Source organism: Sapajus apella, unplaced genomic scaffold (genome assembly GCF_009761245.1).
Source record: "Sapajus apella isolate SASKATOON/1434 unplaced genomic scaffold, GSC_monkey_1.0 scaffold64, whole genome shotgun sequence".
Lineage (NCBI taxonomy): Eukaryota > Metazoa > Chordata > Mammalia > Primates > Cebidae > Sapajus > Sapajus apella.
Genome location: NW_022437004.1, coordinates 2,885,474 through 2,906,324, shown reverse-complemented (window position 1 = coordinate 2,906,324; position 20,851 = coordinate 2,885,474). Strand labels below are relative to the sequence as shown.

General features: G+C 43.9%; 1 protein-coding gene and 1 long non-coding RNA gene across 5 annotated transcripts in view; both read right to left on the bottom strand.

The window, feature by feature from the left end:
- The window catches only part of LOC116529916, a 24,299-nt gene extending 21,972 nt beyond the window's left edge, over positions 1-2,327 (bottom strand). For all 4 annotated transcript variants that reach the window (XR_004259737.1, XR_004259738.1, XM_032247827.1 and 1 more), the window contains exon 1: positions 1,426-2,327. Coding sequence is in view for 2 of the 4 variants with exons in the window: in XM_032247827.1 (XP_032103718.1) it covers positions 1,426-2,295 (870 nt within the window). In the remaining 2 variants the exon portion in view is untranslated. The remainder of the gene's footprint in view (positions 1-1,425) is intronic.
- An 11,082-nt stretch (positions 2,328-13,409) lies between these two features.
- Positions 13,410-20,851, bottom strand: part of LOC116529919 — a 29,119-nt gene continuing 21,677 nt past the window's right edge. Inside the window, exon 3 of the long non-coding RNA XR_004259740.1 lies at positions 13,410-14,472. This is a non-coding gene — a long non-coding RNA (uncharacterized LOC116529919). The remainder of the gene's footprint in view (positions 14,473-20,851) is intronic.

Sequence of the window (20,851 nt, the reverse complement as noted above, 5' to 3'; positions counted from 1 at the left end):
AAGTAGGGTGTGCCTGGAACTACAGGCACATGCCACCATGCTCAGCTAATTTTTGTATTTTTAGTAGAGATGGGGTTTCACCATGTTGGCCAGGATGGTCTTGATCTATTGACCTCATGATCTGCCCGCCTCAGACTCCCAAAGTGCTGGGATTACAGGCGTGAGCCACTGTGCCCAGCCCATTATATATTATTTTAGAAGGTGGTAAGGAATGTGGTATATGCTATGGAAAAGAAGTAGGGCAAGATAAAGGGGATTGGAAGTACTCAGGGAAAATAGAGCAGTTTGAAATTTTAGATACGTGATCAGGATTGATTTTTGTTTTTTTGAGACAGGGTCTTGCTCTGTTGCTGGAGTGCAGTGGCATGATCATGGCTCACACTGCCACCTCAACCTCCTAGGCTCAAATGATCCTCCTGCCTCCCAAGTAGCTGGGACTACAGGTGTGTGCCACTAGTTCTCTACAAAAAAACATATTTTGTATTATTTGTAGAGATGAGGGTTTGCGGTGTTGCCCAGGCTGGTCTGGAGCTCCTGCTGCCTTCACCTCTGAAAGTGCTGAGATTACAGGTATCAGCTGCCATGCCTGACTGGCTTTTTTTTTTTTTTTTTTTTTTTTTTTTTTTTTAAGGTGACAACCGAGCAAAGTCATGGAAAAGTAAGGGAAAGAGCTGCGCAGGTATGTGAAGAAAAGATTCTAGGTGAACTGAAAGCCAACACGAAGGCCATCAATAAATTGCTGGTGTGTTCCAGCAAACGCAGTTGGTCACTGTGGAAGAAATGGCGTGAACAAGGGAGAAAGCAATGGGAAATAGTACGAGGAGAAAAAGCCAGATTACGTAGAGCCTCCAGGACATGGTAAGTGCTTTGGCTTTTCTACCGAGTGAAACGGGGGCTGCAATAGGGGTTTGAGCAGATGAGTGACATAATCTGACTTACATTTTAAAAGATCATAACTGTGGGCGGGAGCAGGAAGGTGAATTAATCTATTGCAGGAGGTGACAGTGGCTTTGACCAAGGTGGTGACAGTGGACGCTCCAGGCAAACGGTGTCAAAAGCCAAGGTGCAGACATGGAAATTTCAGTGCAAGGCCCGTATCAGAACTATGAGCAAGCCATTTGTCTTCCTAACCGGGGAGGAAGGAAGACAAATGACAGCTGCCATTTATTGATGATTCACTATGTGGCAAGCATTGTGCTAAATTTGATATTCAGGTGACCTCGTTTAGTCTCCATAACAACCTTGTAAAGAAATTTAGAATTGAGAGCCTTTCATACAGTTACCTGCCTAAAACCTAGCCCACCTGGCATTGTAACCCAGGCGGTCTGATTCCAGCCGTTCATTCTAGGCCAGCACTAAGGCTAGAAGGGAAACTTGAGGCCAGGTTGTGGAGGGCCAAGAGGTTTTGCCTGCTTTGAAATTTACCTTCTGGATGGTTCCCCCGCGTCCCCACATTTGAGCGACAGGACACCTCCGGAACTGCAGCTCAGCAACGGGGTTCAGCGCGAGCGCAGGGAGGGTCGTCGCCTCCTCCGGCGGGCGTGTCGGGAGAAACGCCGCCCGCCTGGTCCCCGGTGGCTGGCGGTGCGCCTCTGCAGGAAGGGCGTGTCTCTCCGCTGGAGGATCCTCCCTGCAGATTAACAGGAGGCTCAGCAGGGCCTTAATTAGAGATCGCAGAGGATCGACAGCGAGTGTCCTGCGGCGAGGTGCCTGGATTCCACACAGAAGCTGGAGGCAGCGTCCAGCTAACAGACCACTGCAGCTCGACGGAGCCAGAGCGGGGCAACGGGGAGAGATGTCGGGGAGGGAAAGGGGATGGGACTTGGGGGCTGAACGACTCTCTTCCTGTGCCTCCTCCCTGCGTCCTCGGGAGCTGACTGGCGGCTGCACAGCCCGCGAGCCCTCAGAGCTGCCGTGCAGCACCGTGGCCGCGAGGGGGCAGGCCCGCCTCATCCGGAGCCCCGGCCACTGTTCACTCCATGGAGGGCGGAGCTGCTGCTTAAATTCCAAGTCAGGCCAGCCCTGGAAGGCTTCATGGGAGCTTGGATTTAGAACAGCTGATCTCCATTGAGACGGAAATTTGGACGGTCTTCCATTTGATTGAAAACGGCTAGAAACAGGGTTTACGGTATTGCAGAGTGCAGGCGCCGGTGCCCAGGCGGCCCGGGGAACAGGAGGGCCGGAGGAGGAAACAGCTGCGTGCAAGACACCAGCAGCGGCCCTTAACGGGTGCTGGGCGGGGGGACTGTGCTTTCCGAAACTCCCAGCGTCCTTTCCCTGCTTGCCCAGGGCCATTCCATTACACCGTTTGTTACGTTTTTCCGAGTCCCAGGTCTGAAATGGAAAGGGGTGTTACCCTAGATGCCCTGAGAGAGCCGGGCCACAGAGACCTCGCACAGGATAGCAGCGGAGCAGGTGTGTGTGCGTGTGCACGCGTGCATGCTGTGAGAGTGTGCTGCGTGTAACATGCTCCCGTGTGTCTGTATGCCTGTTCTGCAGGGGGAATGTTAATGTTTGTTGCTGGGCTTCAGCCCAAAAGAGAAACAAATAATGAGGTGAACGGAAATGAACTGGAGTCTGCCTTAACAGCTAATTAGCCCCGGTCGAATGGACGAAGAGGACACGCAATAGACACAAGCGAGCAACGGATGAGAAACTCAGGGACCTAGGCTAGGGAAAGGGCGTCGGGAGGGGAGTGTGTGTGGGCAGGGCTAGGAAGGCAATCTGAGAACCCGGGTGCCTGATCAAGCCAACAGGTCATTCCCACCCTTCTATGAAAATCTGCTTGGCTGGCATCTCTTACGGGCCGGCCTTCAGCTTACTAAAGGCCATGACACTTTTTGAAGGGTTAACAGTTACCTTCTTCACCTTCCCCGGGCAGTTCTTTCTTCTCTTTGTCAGGATGGCCCCTGTCCCTATTTCTCAGAGCCCTGGTCACAGCCCTCTTACTCACCAGCTGCTCAGACAAACCCAGTCTTGACCTGACTCTGCACTTCAGCATGTTTCCTGCTGCTCCTTAGGCTCTTCTCTTGGTCCCTGTGAAAGGTCAGATGCAGAAAGGTGAAGGCAGAAACAGACTGCTTGATGACAGGGTGAGGAAGAGCTGCTGCTTCATATCCTGTGTGTTTACTGATGTGCGAGCCAGTGGGAAAGGTGGTGGGAGAAAGTAATGTCAGAGACTGCTGCCGCAGGCCCTTCACCCGTCAGCAATGCCAGGGGTCCCTGTCTGTGGGACCCCCACAGGCCCAACTCACATGGACTCCAGAGACACCAGTTCAGCTCGAGAATGTGTCCCCCAAGTTGCCAAAGTATGCGTCCTACCCTCAGAGAACCTGGTCTCCCCAGGGCTTTCACAGCCTTTGTGAACACAAGGCCCGGAGTGCATGCTTCTCGAGCATGAATATGAGAATTCTTCACACAGAGCAAGTTCTCCTGATACTTGTATTCTCGAGTGTGTGTATGTGAGAGGGAACTTCATTTCTTTAACACCCTAATAAATCTAAAGAATGGTTGCTTCTTAGAAATTGTTACCCACAACACTTCTGGATTGTTGCTAGTCTTTCTTCTTCTTCTTTTTTTTTTTCGTTTGCCCCTGTAGGGCACAACCGTACCAGCCCAGGTTTTCTTTCTAATGCTGCTTTTCCTTTTTTGTTTGTTTGTTTGAGATGGACTCTCACTCTGTTGCCCAGGCTTGAGTGCTGTGGTACGATCTCAGCTCACTGCAACGTCTACCTCCTGGGTTCAAGTGATTCTCCTGCCTCAGCCTCCTCAGTAGCTGGGATTACAGGTGCGCATCACCATGCCCAGCTAATTTTCATGTTTTTAGTAGAGACAGGGTTTCCTCATATTGACCAGGCTGGTCTCAAACTCCTGATCTCAAGTGATTTACCCACCTCAGCCTCCTAAAGTGCTGGGATTACAGATGTGAGCCACTGCGCTCGGCATGCTCTTCCTTTGTAATTTTGTAGATTGGGCTATGGTGGGAGTTCTCAAACCTTAATAATAATTTTTTTAAAAATCTCACAAGAAGCTTGTTTTAAATGCAGATTCCTCAGGTTCTTCCCAAATCTATTGAATCAGAATTTCTGGAGTGGTACATGGGAATTGGCATTTTACCAATCCCTCTGCTCCCTCCTCCTCCCCAAAGATCCGAAGTCAGATGGTTCACAGAACACATACCATAAAACATGGTGCTGAAGGAGGCCTTGGGCCCTTGTCTTGGTTGCTCAGGCTGCTACAATGAAATACTGTAAACTGGATGGCTTATAAACAACAACAATTTAATTCTCACAGTTCTGGAGGCTGGAAGTGCACGATCAGATTTGGTGTCTGGTGAGTGCTCACTTTCTGTTTCCTAGAACAGTCCTTTCCCGCTGTGTCCTCACACAGTGAAAGGGGCAGATAAGCTCCCCTGGGCTGTTTTATAAGGCACTGATCTCACTCATGAGCCCTCCTCCTCATGACCTCATCACCTCCCAAAGGCCCCACCTCTTAATATCATCACCTTGGGGTTTAGATTTCAACACATGAGTTTTGGAGAGGCACAAACATTCAGACAATAGCAGTCCTTTTTTTTTTATGTTGAGTTTCAATGTTGTGAGTTGTTTATGTATTTTAGACATAAGACCTTTCTTAGATACGTGATTTTTAAATGTTTTCTTCCTGTCTGTAATGTGTCTTTTGATCCTTTTTCCAAGTTCTTTCACAAAACAAAAGTTTTTCATTTTGATGAGATGAAATTTATAAATTTTTCTTCTTATGGTTCATGCTTTTGGTTTCAAGTCTAAGAACTTTGCTTAGTCCTACACCACAATGATTTTTCTCACAATGATTTGACTCCATGATCCATTTTAAGTTAATTTTGATATTGGTTTAGGTCAAATTGCTCCAGTGCCAGGAATACAACTAACAAAGAATGCAAAGGACCTCTTCAAGGAGAGCTACAAACCACTGCTCAAAGAAATAAGAGAGGACACAAACAGATGGAGAAACATTCCATGCTCATGGTTAGGAAGAATTAATATCGTGAAAATGGCCATACTGCCCAAAGTAATTTATAGATTCAATGCTATCCCCATCAAGCTACCAATGACCTTCTTCACAGAACTGAAAAAAACCACTTTAAACTTAATATGGAACCAAAAGAGAGCCCACATAGCCAAGTCAATTTTAAGCAAAAAGAACAAAGATGGAGGCATCACACTACCTGACTTCAAACTATACTACAAGGCTACAGTAATCAAAACAGCATGGTACTGGTACCAAAGCAGAGACATAGATCAATGGAACAGAACAGAGGCCTCAGACACAACACAACACATCTACAACCATCTGATCTTTGACAAACCTGACAAAAACAAGCAATGGGGAAAGGATTTCCTGTTTAATAAATGGTGTTGGGAAAACTGGCTAGCCATGTGCAGAAAGCAGAAACTGGACCCCTTCCTGACATCTTACACTAAAATTAACTCCAGATGGATTAAAGACTTAAACATAAGACCTAACACCATAAAACCCTAGAAGAAAACCTAGGCAAAACCATTCAGGACATAGGCGTAGGAAAGGACTTCATGACTAAAACACCAAAAGCATTGGCAACAAAAGCCAAAATGGACAAATGGGACCTAATTAAACTCCAGAGCTTCTGCACAGCAAAAGAAACAGTCATTAGAGTGAATCAGCAAAGAACAGAATGGGAAAAAATTTTTGCAATCTACCCATCTGACAAAGGGGTAATATCCAGAATCTACAAAGAACTAAAACAGATTTACAAGAAAAAAAAACAACAAACAAGCCCATTCAAAAGTGGGCAAAGGATATGAACAGACACTTTACAAAAGAAGACATACATGAGGCCAAAAAACATATGAAAAAATGCTCATCATCACTGGTCATTAGAGAAATCCAAATCAAAACTACATTGAGATACCATCTCACACCAGTTAGAATGGCGATCATTAAAAAATCTGGAGACAACAGATGCTGGAGAGAATGTGGAGAAATAGGAACACTTTCACACTGTTGGTGGGAGTGTAAATTAGTTCAACCATTGTGGAAAACAGTGTGGCGATTCCTCAAGGACCTAGAAATAGAAATTCCATTTGACCCAGCAATCCCATCACTGGGTATATATCCAGAGGATTATAAATCGTTCTATTATAAGGACACATGCACATGAATGTTCATTGCAGCACTGTTTACAATAGCAAAGACCTGGAACCAACCCAAATGCCCATCAATGATAGACTGGACAGGGAAAATGTGGCACATATACACCATGGAATACTATGCAGCTATCAAAAACGATGAGTTCGTGTACTTTGTGGGGACATGGATGAACCTGGAAACCATCATTCTCAGCAAACTGACACAAGAACAGAAAATCAAACACCGCATGTTCTCACTCATAGGCGGGTGTTGAACGCTGAGAACACATGGACACAGGGAGGGGAGCATCACACACTGGGGTCTGTTGGGGGGAAATGGGGGAGGGACAGCGAGGGGTGGGGAGCTGGGGAGAGATAGCATGTGGAGAAATGCCAGATATAGGTAATGGGGAGGAAGGCAGCAAACCACATTGCCATGTGTGTACCTATGCAACAATCTTGCATGTTCTTCACATGTACCCCAAAATTTAAAATGCAATTAAAAAAAAATTAAACAAGTCAAAAAATGAAAAGCACACACACAAAAAAGCAAAGAGATATTTTGGAGGATTAAATATAAAGTTCTACACTTTGGTTAAATTAAAAATGAACCATTCTAGTACAGGGTGGAAAATATCTTGCTTGACACATTTCAAGTAAAAGAAAACCACACAAAACAAATGGTTTTAGTTAACCACATGCTCAGTATGAATCACCAGAGCCTGCCAAAGAAATCTAAAGTAATCATAGCAGCATTAATGGATGTATGAAGTTTAGAATAAAATCGATAACAATCCCCTTGTTCTCTCAGTTTGTTGGACCACATCTGCTGGTGGTTTCAACACAAGGGGCTACATTTAAAGAACACTGAGAAGCTGGAATGAATCCAGAGGAAAGTGGCTGGAATCCTATAGTTTGAAAGATATGTGGGAAACACTGGATTTCAGATGAAGAGATTCAGGTATAAGTTTTGAAATTGCCACTTCCTCGCCAGATGACATTGGGCAAAATCTACTCTCCACTTCTACCCAAAGCTGCATTTCGTCTCTCTAAACCTTATCTTCCTCCTGGGCAAAGAGGGAGATCTGTACTTGAATTTCTGAGGCCTTTCCAGCTTCAAAGTTTGAAAGGTACAAAATTACGTCATCTAAGACCAGTTGAAGGAATCAGGGGAGTTGTAGCCTAGAGCAGGAAATACTGAATGGGAACATAGGAGCTGCTTTAATTATTTGAAAGATCCTCATGAGAAAAAGAAATTTAGATTTGTTCTACATGTCATGCAAGAACAGATCTATGGCCGGTGGGAAGAGGGTGCGGAGAATATTCTGGTTGTTGGCACTTCCTAATGATGGAATGGGCTACCATGTGAGAGAGGGATGATTTAGCAGAAGCAAGATAGACGTTCCCTTCTAACCCCACCAAAAGCACCTGGCATAATTACATAATTCTGACAGAATTCTTAACACACAGAAGTAAAAACTTTTATATAGTTCTCTGTGTGAGAACTGTATAAAAAATCTATCATAAGAACCTGCACACACCCTTAGGAATCCCTCCAAATGTGCTCACCTCTAATCCGCTTAGTCCATATTCGTGACCCATCAGAGTCTTGGGTATCTTCTTGTTCTGGCTCTGTACACTTGAGGCCCTCCTCTAACTTGCTGCTGAGATTGACAAGCTTATTTGGTGTTGACCCCTCTTTAAGGCATGACTTTTTCTATCTGTTATTTGGCCCTTCAGACTGCAACTTTGGGCAATAGATATCACAATCGATGGCCTTCCCTAGCCAACATAACAGTGTGCAATTAAACTGACATTCCTCTGACATTTCCATGTGACATGGGAGGGATATAGGACGTTAGACTCCCTGTCAGGACCACATAGAAGAATCCCACTGTGGGTGGGAGGTAGGACTTGATGACCACTGAAGTCCTCTACCACTCTCAGATTCTGTGACTTTAAGATTTATATTTACTGCTGTTAGCAGAAATAGAAAGTTTCAAAGATTCCTTATCATTGAAACTCAAGTGATCCACCCACCTTAGCCTCCCAAAACGCTGGGATTACAGGCATGAGCCACTGCGCCCAGCCTGGTTTCATTTATTTAACAAATAGGTATTTGAGGTTTGTGCCAAGTACTGTTCTCAATATTGAAGGTGCAGCAGGGTATAAGAAAAGGTTTCTGCCCTCAAGAAGTAAATATGAGGATAAGTATATGAACTAGGGCTGGAGATGTGACATTCTTTATCAGTGGTGATGCTCTTCCCAGAATGTCATCATTTTAAAAGTTCCACATATGTGTACATACTTCTGCTCCTGGACTTTGCCACCGACTTACTTTTAAAGCTCTTGGAGCAGCTCATGGAGCTGAACTAATGCTTCTTCGTTTATGTGTTTCTGGTGTCCTGAATGACCAAAGGGAGCTCACCAAGTGCAGCTGGCTAGAGAAGAAGGGGAAGCAGCATCAGTCATGGAGCAGTGCTGATGGCCCATGTGGTCAAACCACGGCTTTGGATTCTTTGGCTCTTGAGTTACCAAGAATCCAAGGCTGTTTGAAGAATAGCAAGGAAGAAAATCTGGCCATAGCTGTGTTGACCCCCAGAATGATTAGATTCCAATGGAAAACAGCAGAAGATTAAGACCCTGGTCCACAGGTCTCCTGTACAATGGTTCATCCTCCTCACAGTGATCTTATTAAAAACCCTGAATCTGATCATCACTCCATTAATATTCTCCAACTGTACTTATAATAATATCCAAACTCCATATCATGGCCTTAAGGGTCATTCCTGCTTCTCTCTCCAGCCCTATTTCATACACTTGTCCTCGGATTTACTTCTTGAGGGCAGAAAACTTTTCTTATGTCCTGCTGCACCTGCAATATTGAGAACAGCACTTGGCCCAAACCTCAATACCTATTTGTTAAATAAATGAAACCAGGCTAAGTGTGGTGGCTCATGCCTGTAATCTCAGCATTTTGGGAGGCCAAGGCAGGTGGATCACTTGAGGCCAGGAGTTTGAGACCAGCCTGGCCATCATGGCGAAACCCAATCTCTACTGAAGATACAAAAAATTAGCCAGGAGTTATGGCATGCACCTGTAATCCCAGCTATTCAGGAGGCTGAGGCAGGAGAATCACTTTAACCCAGGAGGTGGAGGTTGCAGTGAGCCAAGATTGCTCCACTGTACTCCAGCTTGGGCAACAGAGTGAAACTCTGTCTCAATAAATAAATAAATAAATAAAATAAAGGATTAAAAAAAAACAGTTTTATTTCCCAAGAACCTTTACTAAATTCATATAATGAAACTGGCATTAATACATTCTTAAGAATAAACCCTTGTTTGAACTCCCACCCCTATATCTCTGTGACACTTCAAGGATGAAAAGCATTCGTTTGCTTACCAAGAGGATAGCCGGAGAAGTGAAGAATACTGTGATGTTCAGTTCAAACTCCTTGGGCGAATTCAGTTGTGAGAATGGAATTACCCAAGTTGGATTACGCCCAGCATGCCAAGCTTAAGTTATTGGGTAAGTGCACATTAGAAAAATGATTTTTGGCAGCTGCCAAAATATTCTCTTTATGTGAAAGTAAATGACCTTGGATTTAGTTTCTGCTAGCAGCTGCCTTTTTCTGGCAGAGGCAAGAGGTGGACACTTTGAAGGAGCCATGGTGTTGCAATGACAGCAGCAGTACCAGGAAACTTGCGGGTTGGTACAGTGCATCCATTTCTCAGAATCCATTATAGTTAGGAATGTGATGGACCAAATGTGCTTTTTATTTTGTCAGTGTTTGGACTCTTCATTTGGAGAATCACCCATGATTGTAGCTGACTGTATTCCAAGATTCATGAGCGTTGACACCTGAATCAGACACCTATGGAGAAAAAGAAGCCATTTATTCATTCCTTTCTTCTTCTTTTTTTTTCCTTTCCTGTTTAACTGCCCCAAATGTCAGGGGATGAGTCAAATGTTCAATATTTTCCACAGGAGCTGGCTCTGGAGAAGCCAGTACAGTCCAGCATACTGGTTCTCAGCTAGTTCCTCGTGACATTCTGGGATTTTGAAAGGACACCTTTTCAGTGTCAAGTCATCCTAGAATGGCTAATATGCCTTTGCTCATTTTTGACAAGGCAGAAGGAGGACAGGGTGATAACACAGCAGGATAAAAGGGAGAGACTGGCTGGATACTGGCTGTTTATGCGTGGATGTTGGGAGTGGAAAATGCAGATGGAACTGAGGGTAAGATGCCAGGGAGTTGCAAGAGGGCCCCTTCTCTGAATTCATAATCCAGCAAGCTCATAAAATTGGAAAAGAATTTTAGACAGTGGAAGCCTTTTTTGAGGCTGTTAATAAGGTTACAAATATTCCCTGTTAATAAGGTTACAAATAATCACCTTTATTAAGAATCCAAATAAAGTATATGATGCTGCTCATGGTAGGATTTGGAGAGAACCACCCCAAAATCCCTCCCCACTAGCTTCGTATTGTGCCTACAAGTTCTACCCATACTCTTTCTTTGAGTAAAAGCACTAGCTCTCAAACATCCTGAGAAAATGCTGGTGTTTACTGGGAGAAGAAGAAGATCCATTGACAGGGATGGGATTGGTTTATTTAGCTGTCAGCTAAGAATGCGAGGGATTTGCAATGGACTGAATGTTTATGTCTCCCACAAATTCATGTATTGAAATCCTAATTCCAAGGTGGTAGTATTAGGAGGTGGGGCCAGTCTGCAGTAGCAAGTGCTCTCACAGTGGAGAACTCTGGGAAGGCAAAAACATCCACGCATTTGGAGGAGCCAGTGAGTGAGTCAGCAGATTAATGCCAATGTAGACATGTGTGAGCTATTAATCACTGTGGCTTCTCTTCTTTTCTCCCACTTTCACATAATATCTCCTGTGGTGCATGTGAATGGGAACATGCAGCAAAGGGAATTCTGGGAAATGCAGTTCAGCCTCATCAAGTTGACACCGATCAAGCCACCATACCAGGTCAGCTGATTCCAGTTGTGTGGCCTTTCCCTGACAACACATTACCCCTCCCCAAATGGCTCTGTGCATTGCTTGTTCAATCTACACCCAAGAAAGGCATTCTTCCTAGGTCAGCCCAGTTTAAGCACTGATACCATAGACCTGGAATCGGGCAAGGAACGGTGGAGAAGGACCAGGAGGTAAGCATCATCCTGAGGGGACCCTACAACAATTAAGCTGCAGTTGGAGAGAAAAAGGGTCTCATCCTTGAGGGTGAGGCATTTTGTCTTCCACGTATCCCTGGCCCTCCGGTAACACTTTCTCCCATAGCCAGCTACCAGTTACAGCTGTGCCATCTCTGTACTGCGCTAAAGTGTCCAACCGAGGGAGAGGGATGAGAGTGGGCTGAAATATAGCCCTGCTTCTCTCACCAGTCTCAGAGATGTTTCAGCCCAGAGGAATAAAAGCTTTTTTCCCAATCCATGAGACTGAAGGAGCCACCTTTTTATAATTTGCACAAAGGCATGAGAGGTGTAGCTGTGCCCCTTGAATCATCTGCCTATAGCTGTCTGACATAATAAAAAATGTATATTTGGTCTCTGACCTCAGTTCCTGACACATGAGTCTTAAAAACCTCATCATTTCCTGAATGATAGGAGTAAGAGGAGCACTGTTTGTTATATTTGGTCTTATTCTCGGTTTGCTGACACAAGAACTTCTAAGACTCTTGGAATCGCCAGAGTGATGAGTGTGTTTTTAGGTTAATGAGATGACTGGCACCTGGGGTCCCTAGCCAGCTTCAGGGTGAGGGCTGGTCACCAGAAAGACCAAGCCTTGATGAAAGGGTTGGAACCTTCAGCCCCATCTCCCTTCCCCATTCCCCACCTCAGCTTCCTAGGAGGGGAGAGGGGAATGAGTCAATTACTGCCAGGGATTGAACCGGCCATATTTACATAATGAAACTTCTATAAAAACCCTAAACAACGGGGTTCATAGGGCTCCTGGGTTGGTGAACACATTCATGTGCTGGGAGGGTGGTGCACCCCAACTCCATGAGGACAGAAGCTTCTGCACTTGGGACTCTTCTGGACCTCCCTCCAGGTATTGCTTTGTCTGTGAGCTCATTTGTATTCGTTATATTTTCCTTTATAATAAACTAGTAATGGTAAAATTGTTCTGAGTTCTGTGAGCCACTGTAAAAAATTATGGAAGCTTAGGGGATTGTGAGAGCCTCTGATCTATAGGCAAGCCAGAATTTATGAGTCACTTGGGGACCCACAACTTGCAATTGGCAAATGAAGTGGAAGCAGTCTTGTGGGACTGAGCTCTTAACCTGTGTGGCTTGTGTTAACTGTTAGCACTAGCTAACCAGTGTCACAATTGAAGTAAAGTAGACATCCAGCACCCAGTTGGTGTCCCAGAGAACTGGAGAATTGCTTTATATGGCCCATACATTTGGCATCAGAAGTGTGTGAGTAGATAAAAGGGCTTTTTGTTGTGTTGTTTGTTTTTCATTTGAGAAAACCAAGCCAGGATGGTTTGCTTGGACTTCACAGACTCCTCAGGCTAGCTCAGTGCTGTTGTACCTGGCTCAAGCCTGAGAGGACCTCCATGAGAGGAAACTCGGAGCAGAGATGAAAAACCAAACAAGTGATTTCACACTGGTCCTCCAAAGCATCAGGGTGATGCCACCTTCACCAGGGCTTTGAAAAGAAAATAAAACAAGTGATAGTTAACATGATCACATACTTGGTATTGCGCTGAGGACTTTATATTAATTATTCATTTAATAAATGTTTATGGATGACCTCCTATATGCTAGAAAATGTTCCAGGTGCTGAGGATATAGAAGAAAACAGACAAAAATCTCTGCCTTCATGGAATTTACATTCCAAAGGGAGAGAGATAAGAGAATTTTAAAAGTAAAATATATGATATGGAAATGATGATAAATGTTATACAGAAAAATAAAACAAAGAAGGGCGCTAGGAAATGCTGGTGAGAGTTGAGGAGGGGAAGGTAGCTCTTTTAAATGTGGTGACCTGGTAAAGATCTCACTCCAAACTGATCTGAGGCCAAGTGTGGCGGCTCATGCCTGTAATCCCAGCACGTTGGGAGGTGTGGGCTGGAGGACTTCTTGGGAACAGGACAAAGCAAGAGCCCATCTCTATTTTAAAAAACAAACAAACACAAACTGATCCAGAGGACATCCTGTCAGACAGACAATATTGTTATTTTACAGATTAGAAAACTGAAGCTTGGAATATGAAAACTTTTTCTTAGGAAAAGGTCTATTATCAGCTATTCGTATGTTAGAGTCTGTCTCCTCCCCAAGTATTTGCAGGGCACTTTTTCCTCAGCAGTAGAATGCAAAGCAATTTGTACATGGGTAAGGAATTTTAACACCAAAAGTTGTGCTGAAGGTCTGAGAGAAGACGAAAGCCTTCTTCTCTTGGGGCTCCTACAACCACAATGCCTTGGTTGGTGGGTACTGCTCATCTAGTCTTCCCCTTGACCTAGAACAAACCACTTCTGATGCTAGGCAGGGCTCTGTGGCCACAGAACAGCCTTTTGTTGTTGTTTTCTCTGCCAATTTTTAATTAGGCTTTTTTAGAGCGGTTTTAGCAGTTTTGGGTGCACAGCAATATTGAGCAGGAAGTACAGAATATTCCCACAAACCCCCTACCCTCACACCGTACAATCTCCGCTACTATTGACCATTCACCAGAACAGACTCATTTACAAGGTCAACTTCTTCCCTGTCCTGCTCCTTTCTCACAGATCGAACCTGGACTACAGGTGCCGTTGGTATTGGTCTCCAGGTCCTGAGTCTCCCATTGCCCACCTGGGCTGCCAAGGCTGTCAGGGCCTGCCATTCTCTCCTTGCAGATGCCCAGTACCTGCAGAGGATGTACAATGGTGAGCAGGGTGTATGGGCAGAGAGATGGCACGGTTCCACAGTGCTTGCGGGGCTGCGAGCCGTGGGGCTGAGGGCTGTTCCTGCCTCGCCCTGTCAACTCAGAGAAACTTCTCTCATCCAAGGTTATAAATTCTTTTCTAGGAATTTCTCAGCCCTGGATTTCCCCTTTTGCTTTTTAGTTTCTCATCCTGAGTTGGCTCAGCCTGTCCTTTAGACTTGCCTAAAAACTCCCGTTTAGTGTTGAGCCTTTTCATCTGCCGCCACGGCTGAGTCACTCCTCGGTGCTGGGTCCACACTGTCTCTAGCTGGCTGCCTGGCCCTGGGGCTGAGAGGAAGCAGCATCCAGCCAGACACCCACACCTTCAGACGGAGCTGCTTCTGAAAAGCAGTAGGGTGGAAGTGTGTCATCTGCCAGAGGGCAGGAGAGGGAGGCTTCAGCTGTGGGGAGAGGGAGGAGAAACTGAGATAGATGGGGGTGGAGGGGTGGGGGTAGGGGGTGACATCAGGCTTCATCTTGCCTAGACTAGGGAGAGGCCATGGGTGAGCTTGCTTTTTGAGGAAAAAGGAGGTGAGGTCACTGATGAGCTTTCCTTACTTGAGAGTCAGGGGATGAGGTCACACCTGGGTTTGTGTTATTTGGAGAAGAAAGAATGAGATCATGCTGTTTCCCTCATTTTCTATCAGTAAGTGAGGGGAGGAGATATACGGTGCCCCATATACCTGATTTAGGAGGTTGAGGTAGTTTGGAAGGCCTTTGCCTCAAAACAGAGGGTTGCCCTGACCCGGCAGAACCTGGGAACAGCCCCTCCAAGGGCAGCTCAGTGCTTGGCTGGTTTTGCTGTATTGCTCAGGTCACTGAGGTCTGCATATGACTTCATGAGCCTCGGTGGCTTTTGCCTTCATGAGCCGTTTCCTCAATTAAAAATTTTTAAAATGTTACAACTGTGTTGGTATAAAAATTAATATAATACAGATCAGACTTATCATTATATAGGCAATTTATTTTTCTTCTGATTTGAAAAAAAATGAAAATGAAAACATTTCTGTGGGCCTCTAAAAGCCCTCTGTGCCTATTGCTTCCAAGGGACGAATTGGTCCTGAGGTCACTGGGACAGACAGTCACTTTACCTGTCTGGAACATCTGCCAGGGATCTGGCTAAGAGAACTGTGCAGAGCTGGCCTGCCTTCTTGTACAGTCACAGACCACACAGGGAAGTTTCAGTCAGCGGCAGATCACATATGGGCCCATAAGATTGTCATGGAGCTGAAAACCTCTGGCTGCCTAGTGATGCTGCAGCTATTGTAACAATGTCGTGCAATGTATTACTCACTTGTTTGTGGTGATGCTGGTGTAAACAAACCTATTGCTAGTCATATAAAAGCATAGCACGTGCAATTATGTACAGTACGTAATACTTGATAATGATACTAAATGACTATGTTACTGGTTTGTGTGTTAATATACTATACTTTATATTGTTATTTTAGAGTATACTCCTTTTACTTGTTAAAAAAAGTTAACTGTAAAGCAGCCTCAGGAAGGTCCTTTGGGAAGTATTCTAGAAGAAGGCATTATTTTCATAGAAGATGACAGCTCCATGTGTGTTACTGCCCTGGAAGACCTTCTGGTGGGATAAGATGTGGAGGTTGAAGACAGCGACATTGATGATCCTGATTGTGGGTAGGCCTAGACTTATGTGTGTGTTTGTGTTTTTGTTTAAAAAGAAAAAAATTAAAATAGAAAAACTTACAGAACAAAGATATAAATAATATTTTTGTACAGCTGTATATTTGTAGTTTAAACTGTTATTATGAGTCAAAATGTTAAAAAAAATGTTAATGTTTACAGTTAAAAAGTTACAGTAAACTAAGGCTAATTTATTATTGAAGGAATAAAAAATGCCTGTTTATAAATTGAGTGTAGCCGAAGTGTTCAGTGTTGGTGAAGTCTGTGGAGGTGCACGGTAATGACCTAGGCCTTCGCACTCGCTCACCACTCACTCACTCACTCACCCAGGGCATCTTTCAGTCCTGAAAGGTCCATTCATAGTAAGTGCCTTAAAGAAGTGTATGGTTTGTTTTCTCTTACAACATATTTTACTGTACCAGTTTTCTAGTTTTAGATACGCATATACTTACAATTGTGTTAGAACTGCCTGCAGTATTCAGCACAGTGACATGCGGTGCAGGTTTGCACCTTGGAACAATAGGGTATTCCATGTAGTCTAGGTGTATAGCAGACCAGACAACCTAGGTTTGTGTAAGTGCACTCTATGATGTTCCCACAATGACGAAATCACCTAACGATGTATTTCTCAGAAGGTATTCCTGTCATTCAGCAACACATGACTATACTAAGAAGGCGCTGTGCAGAGGCAGAATGATCCGTCAGGCAGCAGGCTAGCTGAGGAGGACTTGCTTAAGATGAAATGTTCTCTGGCCAGGTGCTGTGGCTCACGCCTGTAATCCTAGCACTTTGGGAGGCCAAGGCAGGAGGATCACTTGAGGTCACCAGCCTGGCCAACATGGTAAAACCCCATCTCTACCAAAAATACACAAATTAGCCAGGCATGGTGGAGCATGCCTGTAGTCCCAGCTACCCGGGAGGCTGAGGCAGGAGAATCGCTATAACCTGGGATGCGGAGTCTGCAGTGAGCTGAGATAGTGCCTCTGCACTCCAGCCTGGGCAACAGAGTGAAACTCCATCTCAGAAAAAAGAAAAAGAAAGATGAAGTGTCATCTTAGGCTAAGTAATCCATCAAAGAGCAGATACTGGCCATTTCCCCAGGCAAAGGTAGAGACCGATGGTTCATTCATTCATTAAACAAATATTTATTGAACCTTAACTATGTGCTAAGCAATATTCCTTGAGGATACAGATAAGTTCTGGCTCTCGTGGAACATACACACTGGACATTTGAATTCCTTAAAGTGTCTATTTATAGCCACAGATAAATTAGAAAAAGGGGAGAGGAAAACAGAATTAAATGGTCAGAAACCTTGTCACCTATTACTGCTAGCAGCCTGACATGCCTTATGTCACTCGACCCTCCTAACAATCCTATCAGGCACGTATTACTATTTCTATTTCATAAATGAGGAAACAGGGGCTCACAGAGTTTAGGAAACATGTCCACAGTCTTATAGGTCACAAGCGTGGGTTGGAAAGCAGTTCTCATTTATTCCAAGGTCTGTGATCTCCACCTGGTTACTCTGCCTCACTAGTTATGATTTATGTCCAAGAGGAATTTGATTACTAATAGTTTTCTCTGAGTGTTTTTTTGCAGTACAAAATTATATATACTGTCTTTTGGCAAAGATGAAGGTGAATCACATCAGAAAGAAGCTAAATTGAGAAAGAATGGAAATAGAGCCTAGGTTAGGAAAGGCAGAACCTTCTTAGTTCATCTAGGCTATAGTTTGTAAAGGGTGAGGTCCTCAGTGTCTGGGGAAGACCACCATAGTCAATGGAGAGATCACTTACGTTTCAGGAGACATGTGTTTTCATATGAGTGAAATACTGAAGTAATGTGTCTGTTAAGGTATGTTATGCCATCTGGTTAAGATATGAGCTGCAGTTACCACAGGTGCTGAATATACCAACATACAGACAGTAACTGGTACAGTATGCAGTACAGCTTAAGAAGAAAATAAACATAAAGAAGAAAACAAAGATCACCTATAATCACACTGCTAGGTAATAAATAGAGCTAACATTTTGGTGAATATCCCTCAAGTACTTTTTTCTATTCATATCATTTAAACAAATATAAACTAAAACCTTACATTCTAATAGGGGTTTGATATTTTTCTACTAAACAATGTATCATACACATTTCTTCTATACAGTTAAGTATTCATATACAACATGATATTTAATGGCTATGAAGTGATCTGTTGTGTAGATGTATCATAATTTATTTAAGAAATCCCCTGTTGAGAACCACGATTAATTTGTTGTCATTTTTCTCACTGTTGTAACACAGACATGAACAGCCTTATGTGTAAATCTTCTCAAGAATCCCTAATTACTTCCTAATGGCAAATTTCCAGAAATGGAATAGCTGACCGAGAGAGCTTAAACATTTTCAAGTCTTTTGTAAACAGAAGTCAAGCTTCAAGGAACAAACTCAATTGGGATAAAAATCCTTGGATGTACAGGACAGAATCTCAGATCAGCTGAGACTCCTTCAGGCAGGCACCAAGGCTCTGGGCACACACGGTTCAGAAGCCAGGAGTCAGAGACCATTGCACTGGAGACCTAGACACAGCAGGTAAATGTCAGTCCTAGAGCAGGAGTTGTTGATGTTGACTTATATTTGCCACATGCCGAGTGTGTGTGTCTATGTGTCCTTGTGTGTGCAAGCACACGCACATCAAGTGGGGAAGGAGGGGTCAGGAAACTGGTTTCCAGTTGTTCACAGGAGCCAGAAATCTAATGGCCTTTGGTTGAACCCTGCTGCCAATTGAGGCAGGGTTAGACTTGCAGTGTGACCTCTCAGACGTGTGAAATTGTTCACTCATTTTATACTGCCTCTGCCTACAGCATCTACCAATCTCAAATATTTACAATCCACTTTGAAATAATATAAGCAAATATGTTTCTTCACAATTCTTTTCTGCTGTCCTTGTTTTCTCCTATATACTGAGACCCACATATAATCCAATCCTGTTCCACACAGCCCTGGTCACATAATAGTAACTGATGGAATAATCGTCTTCTGAGACCCATAGTGACCATTGTATGTCCATCAACTATCCTCTGTCTCTGCTTCTAAGCCCAAACCCCATTACCCACCCAAGTCACTTTAGAAATAGAAGACTACTCTTTTCCCCCTTTGAATATGTTTTAAAACAGGAGAAGAAGGAAAAGTCATTAAGTTTCCCAATGCCAAAGTATAAATAATTTCAGTAACTAAAGGCAATAGGAAATGAAATGTCCAAGTAGAATTTTCTAGATAGTTCATCATCTACTCCTGGAAGAGCATCCAGGGAGATTCAGAAGCAACACTGGCAGTGAAACTAAAGTAGGTGCAACAACTGATGGGTGTGAGGAATGGGAACATCATTCAATGTCCATGAGCCTCCAAACCAGTTTGTGGAGGAAAACGTCCTTTCCTTCTCTCTGGAGGAAGAGGGAGGCTGTGAGATAGCAGGACTCTCATTTTCCAAGGAAAATACCAAAGTGTGATGCTAGGCATCTGACCAGACTGCATAGGGTGTACCTCACCCTTGGAAGCCAGATTTCTGACACAGTCTTGTGAGTTTTGGCATGGGGCCCAGTCTATATAGTCACTCTCTTTTCTTTTTTCATTCTTTCTTCCCTCCTCCTTCCTTCTCATACTTTCTCTCTCCCTTCCGCATTTCTTCTGCATAGTAGAGTATGTAGAACATGATTTAATCTATTTTCATTGATTCTAAAAATTATGCTGGAATCTCAGGTTTACCATTAGAAATTATTTTCATTGGGGAGGGATCCAAGATGGCCGATTAGGAGAAGCTCAGGATTGTAGCTCCTAGTGAAAGCACGGAGGCCACTGCAAGTGATCCCCAGGCAAGTAGGGCCTGGAGTGGATCTCAGCAGTCCTACAGCAGAAAGGCCAGACTGTTAGAAGGAAAACCAAGAAACAGAAAGAAATAACTTCATCATCAACAAACTGGACATCCACTCAGAGACCCAATCTGAAAGTCAACTACAAAGATGACAGGTGGATAAATCCACAAAGATGAGAAGAAGCCAGCGCAAAAAGGATGAAAACACCCGAAACCAGAATGCCTCTCCTCCCACAAGGGATTACAACTCCTCACCAGCAAGGGAAAAAGGCTGGATGGAGAATGAGTATGATGAATTGACAGAATCAGGCTTAAGAAGGTGGGTAATAAGAAACTTCTGTGAGCTAAAAGAACATGTTCTAACCCAATGCAAAGAAACTAAGAACCTTGAAAAAAGATTTGACGAAATGCTAATGAGAATAAACAACTTAGAGAGGAATATAAGTGAATTGATGGAGCTGAAAAACACAACACGAGAACTTCGCAAAGCATACACAAGTTTCAACAGCTGAATTGACCAAGCAGAAGAAAGGATATCAGAGGTTGAAGATCAACCCAATGAAATAAAATGAGAAGGCAAGATTAGAGAAAAAAGGGTAAAGAGGAATGAACAAAGTCTCCAAGAAATATGTGACTATGTGAAAAGACCTAATCTATGTTTGATAGGTGTACCTGAACGTGATGGAGAGAATGAATCCAAGCTGGAAAATGCTCTTCAGGATGTTATCTAGGAAAACTTCCCCAACCTAGCAAGGCAGGCCAATATTTAAGTCCAGGAAATACAGAGAACACCACAAAGATATTCCTCAAGAACAGCAACCCCAAGGTACATAATCATCAGATTCACCGGGGTTGAAATGAAGGAGAAAATGCTAAGGGCAGCCAGAGAGAAAGGTCGAGTTACCCACAAAGGGAAGCCCATCAGACTCACAGCAGATCTCTTAGCAGAAACCCTATAAGCCAGAAGAGAGTGGGGGCCAATATTCAACATCCATAAAGAAAAGAACTTTCAACCCAGAATTTCATATCCAGCCAAACTAAGCTTAATAAGTGAAGGAAAAATAAAATCCTTTGCAGACAGGCAAGTATTCAGAGATTTCATCACCATCAGGCCTGCTTTACAAGAGTTCTGTAAAGAGGCACTGAAGATAGAAAGAAACAACCAGTACCAGACACTCCAAAAACATACCAAATGGTAAAGAGCATCAACACAATGAAGAAATTGCATCAACTAACAGGCAAAACAGCCAGCTAGCATCAAAAT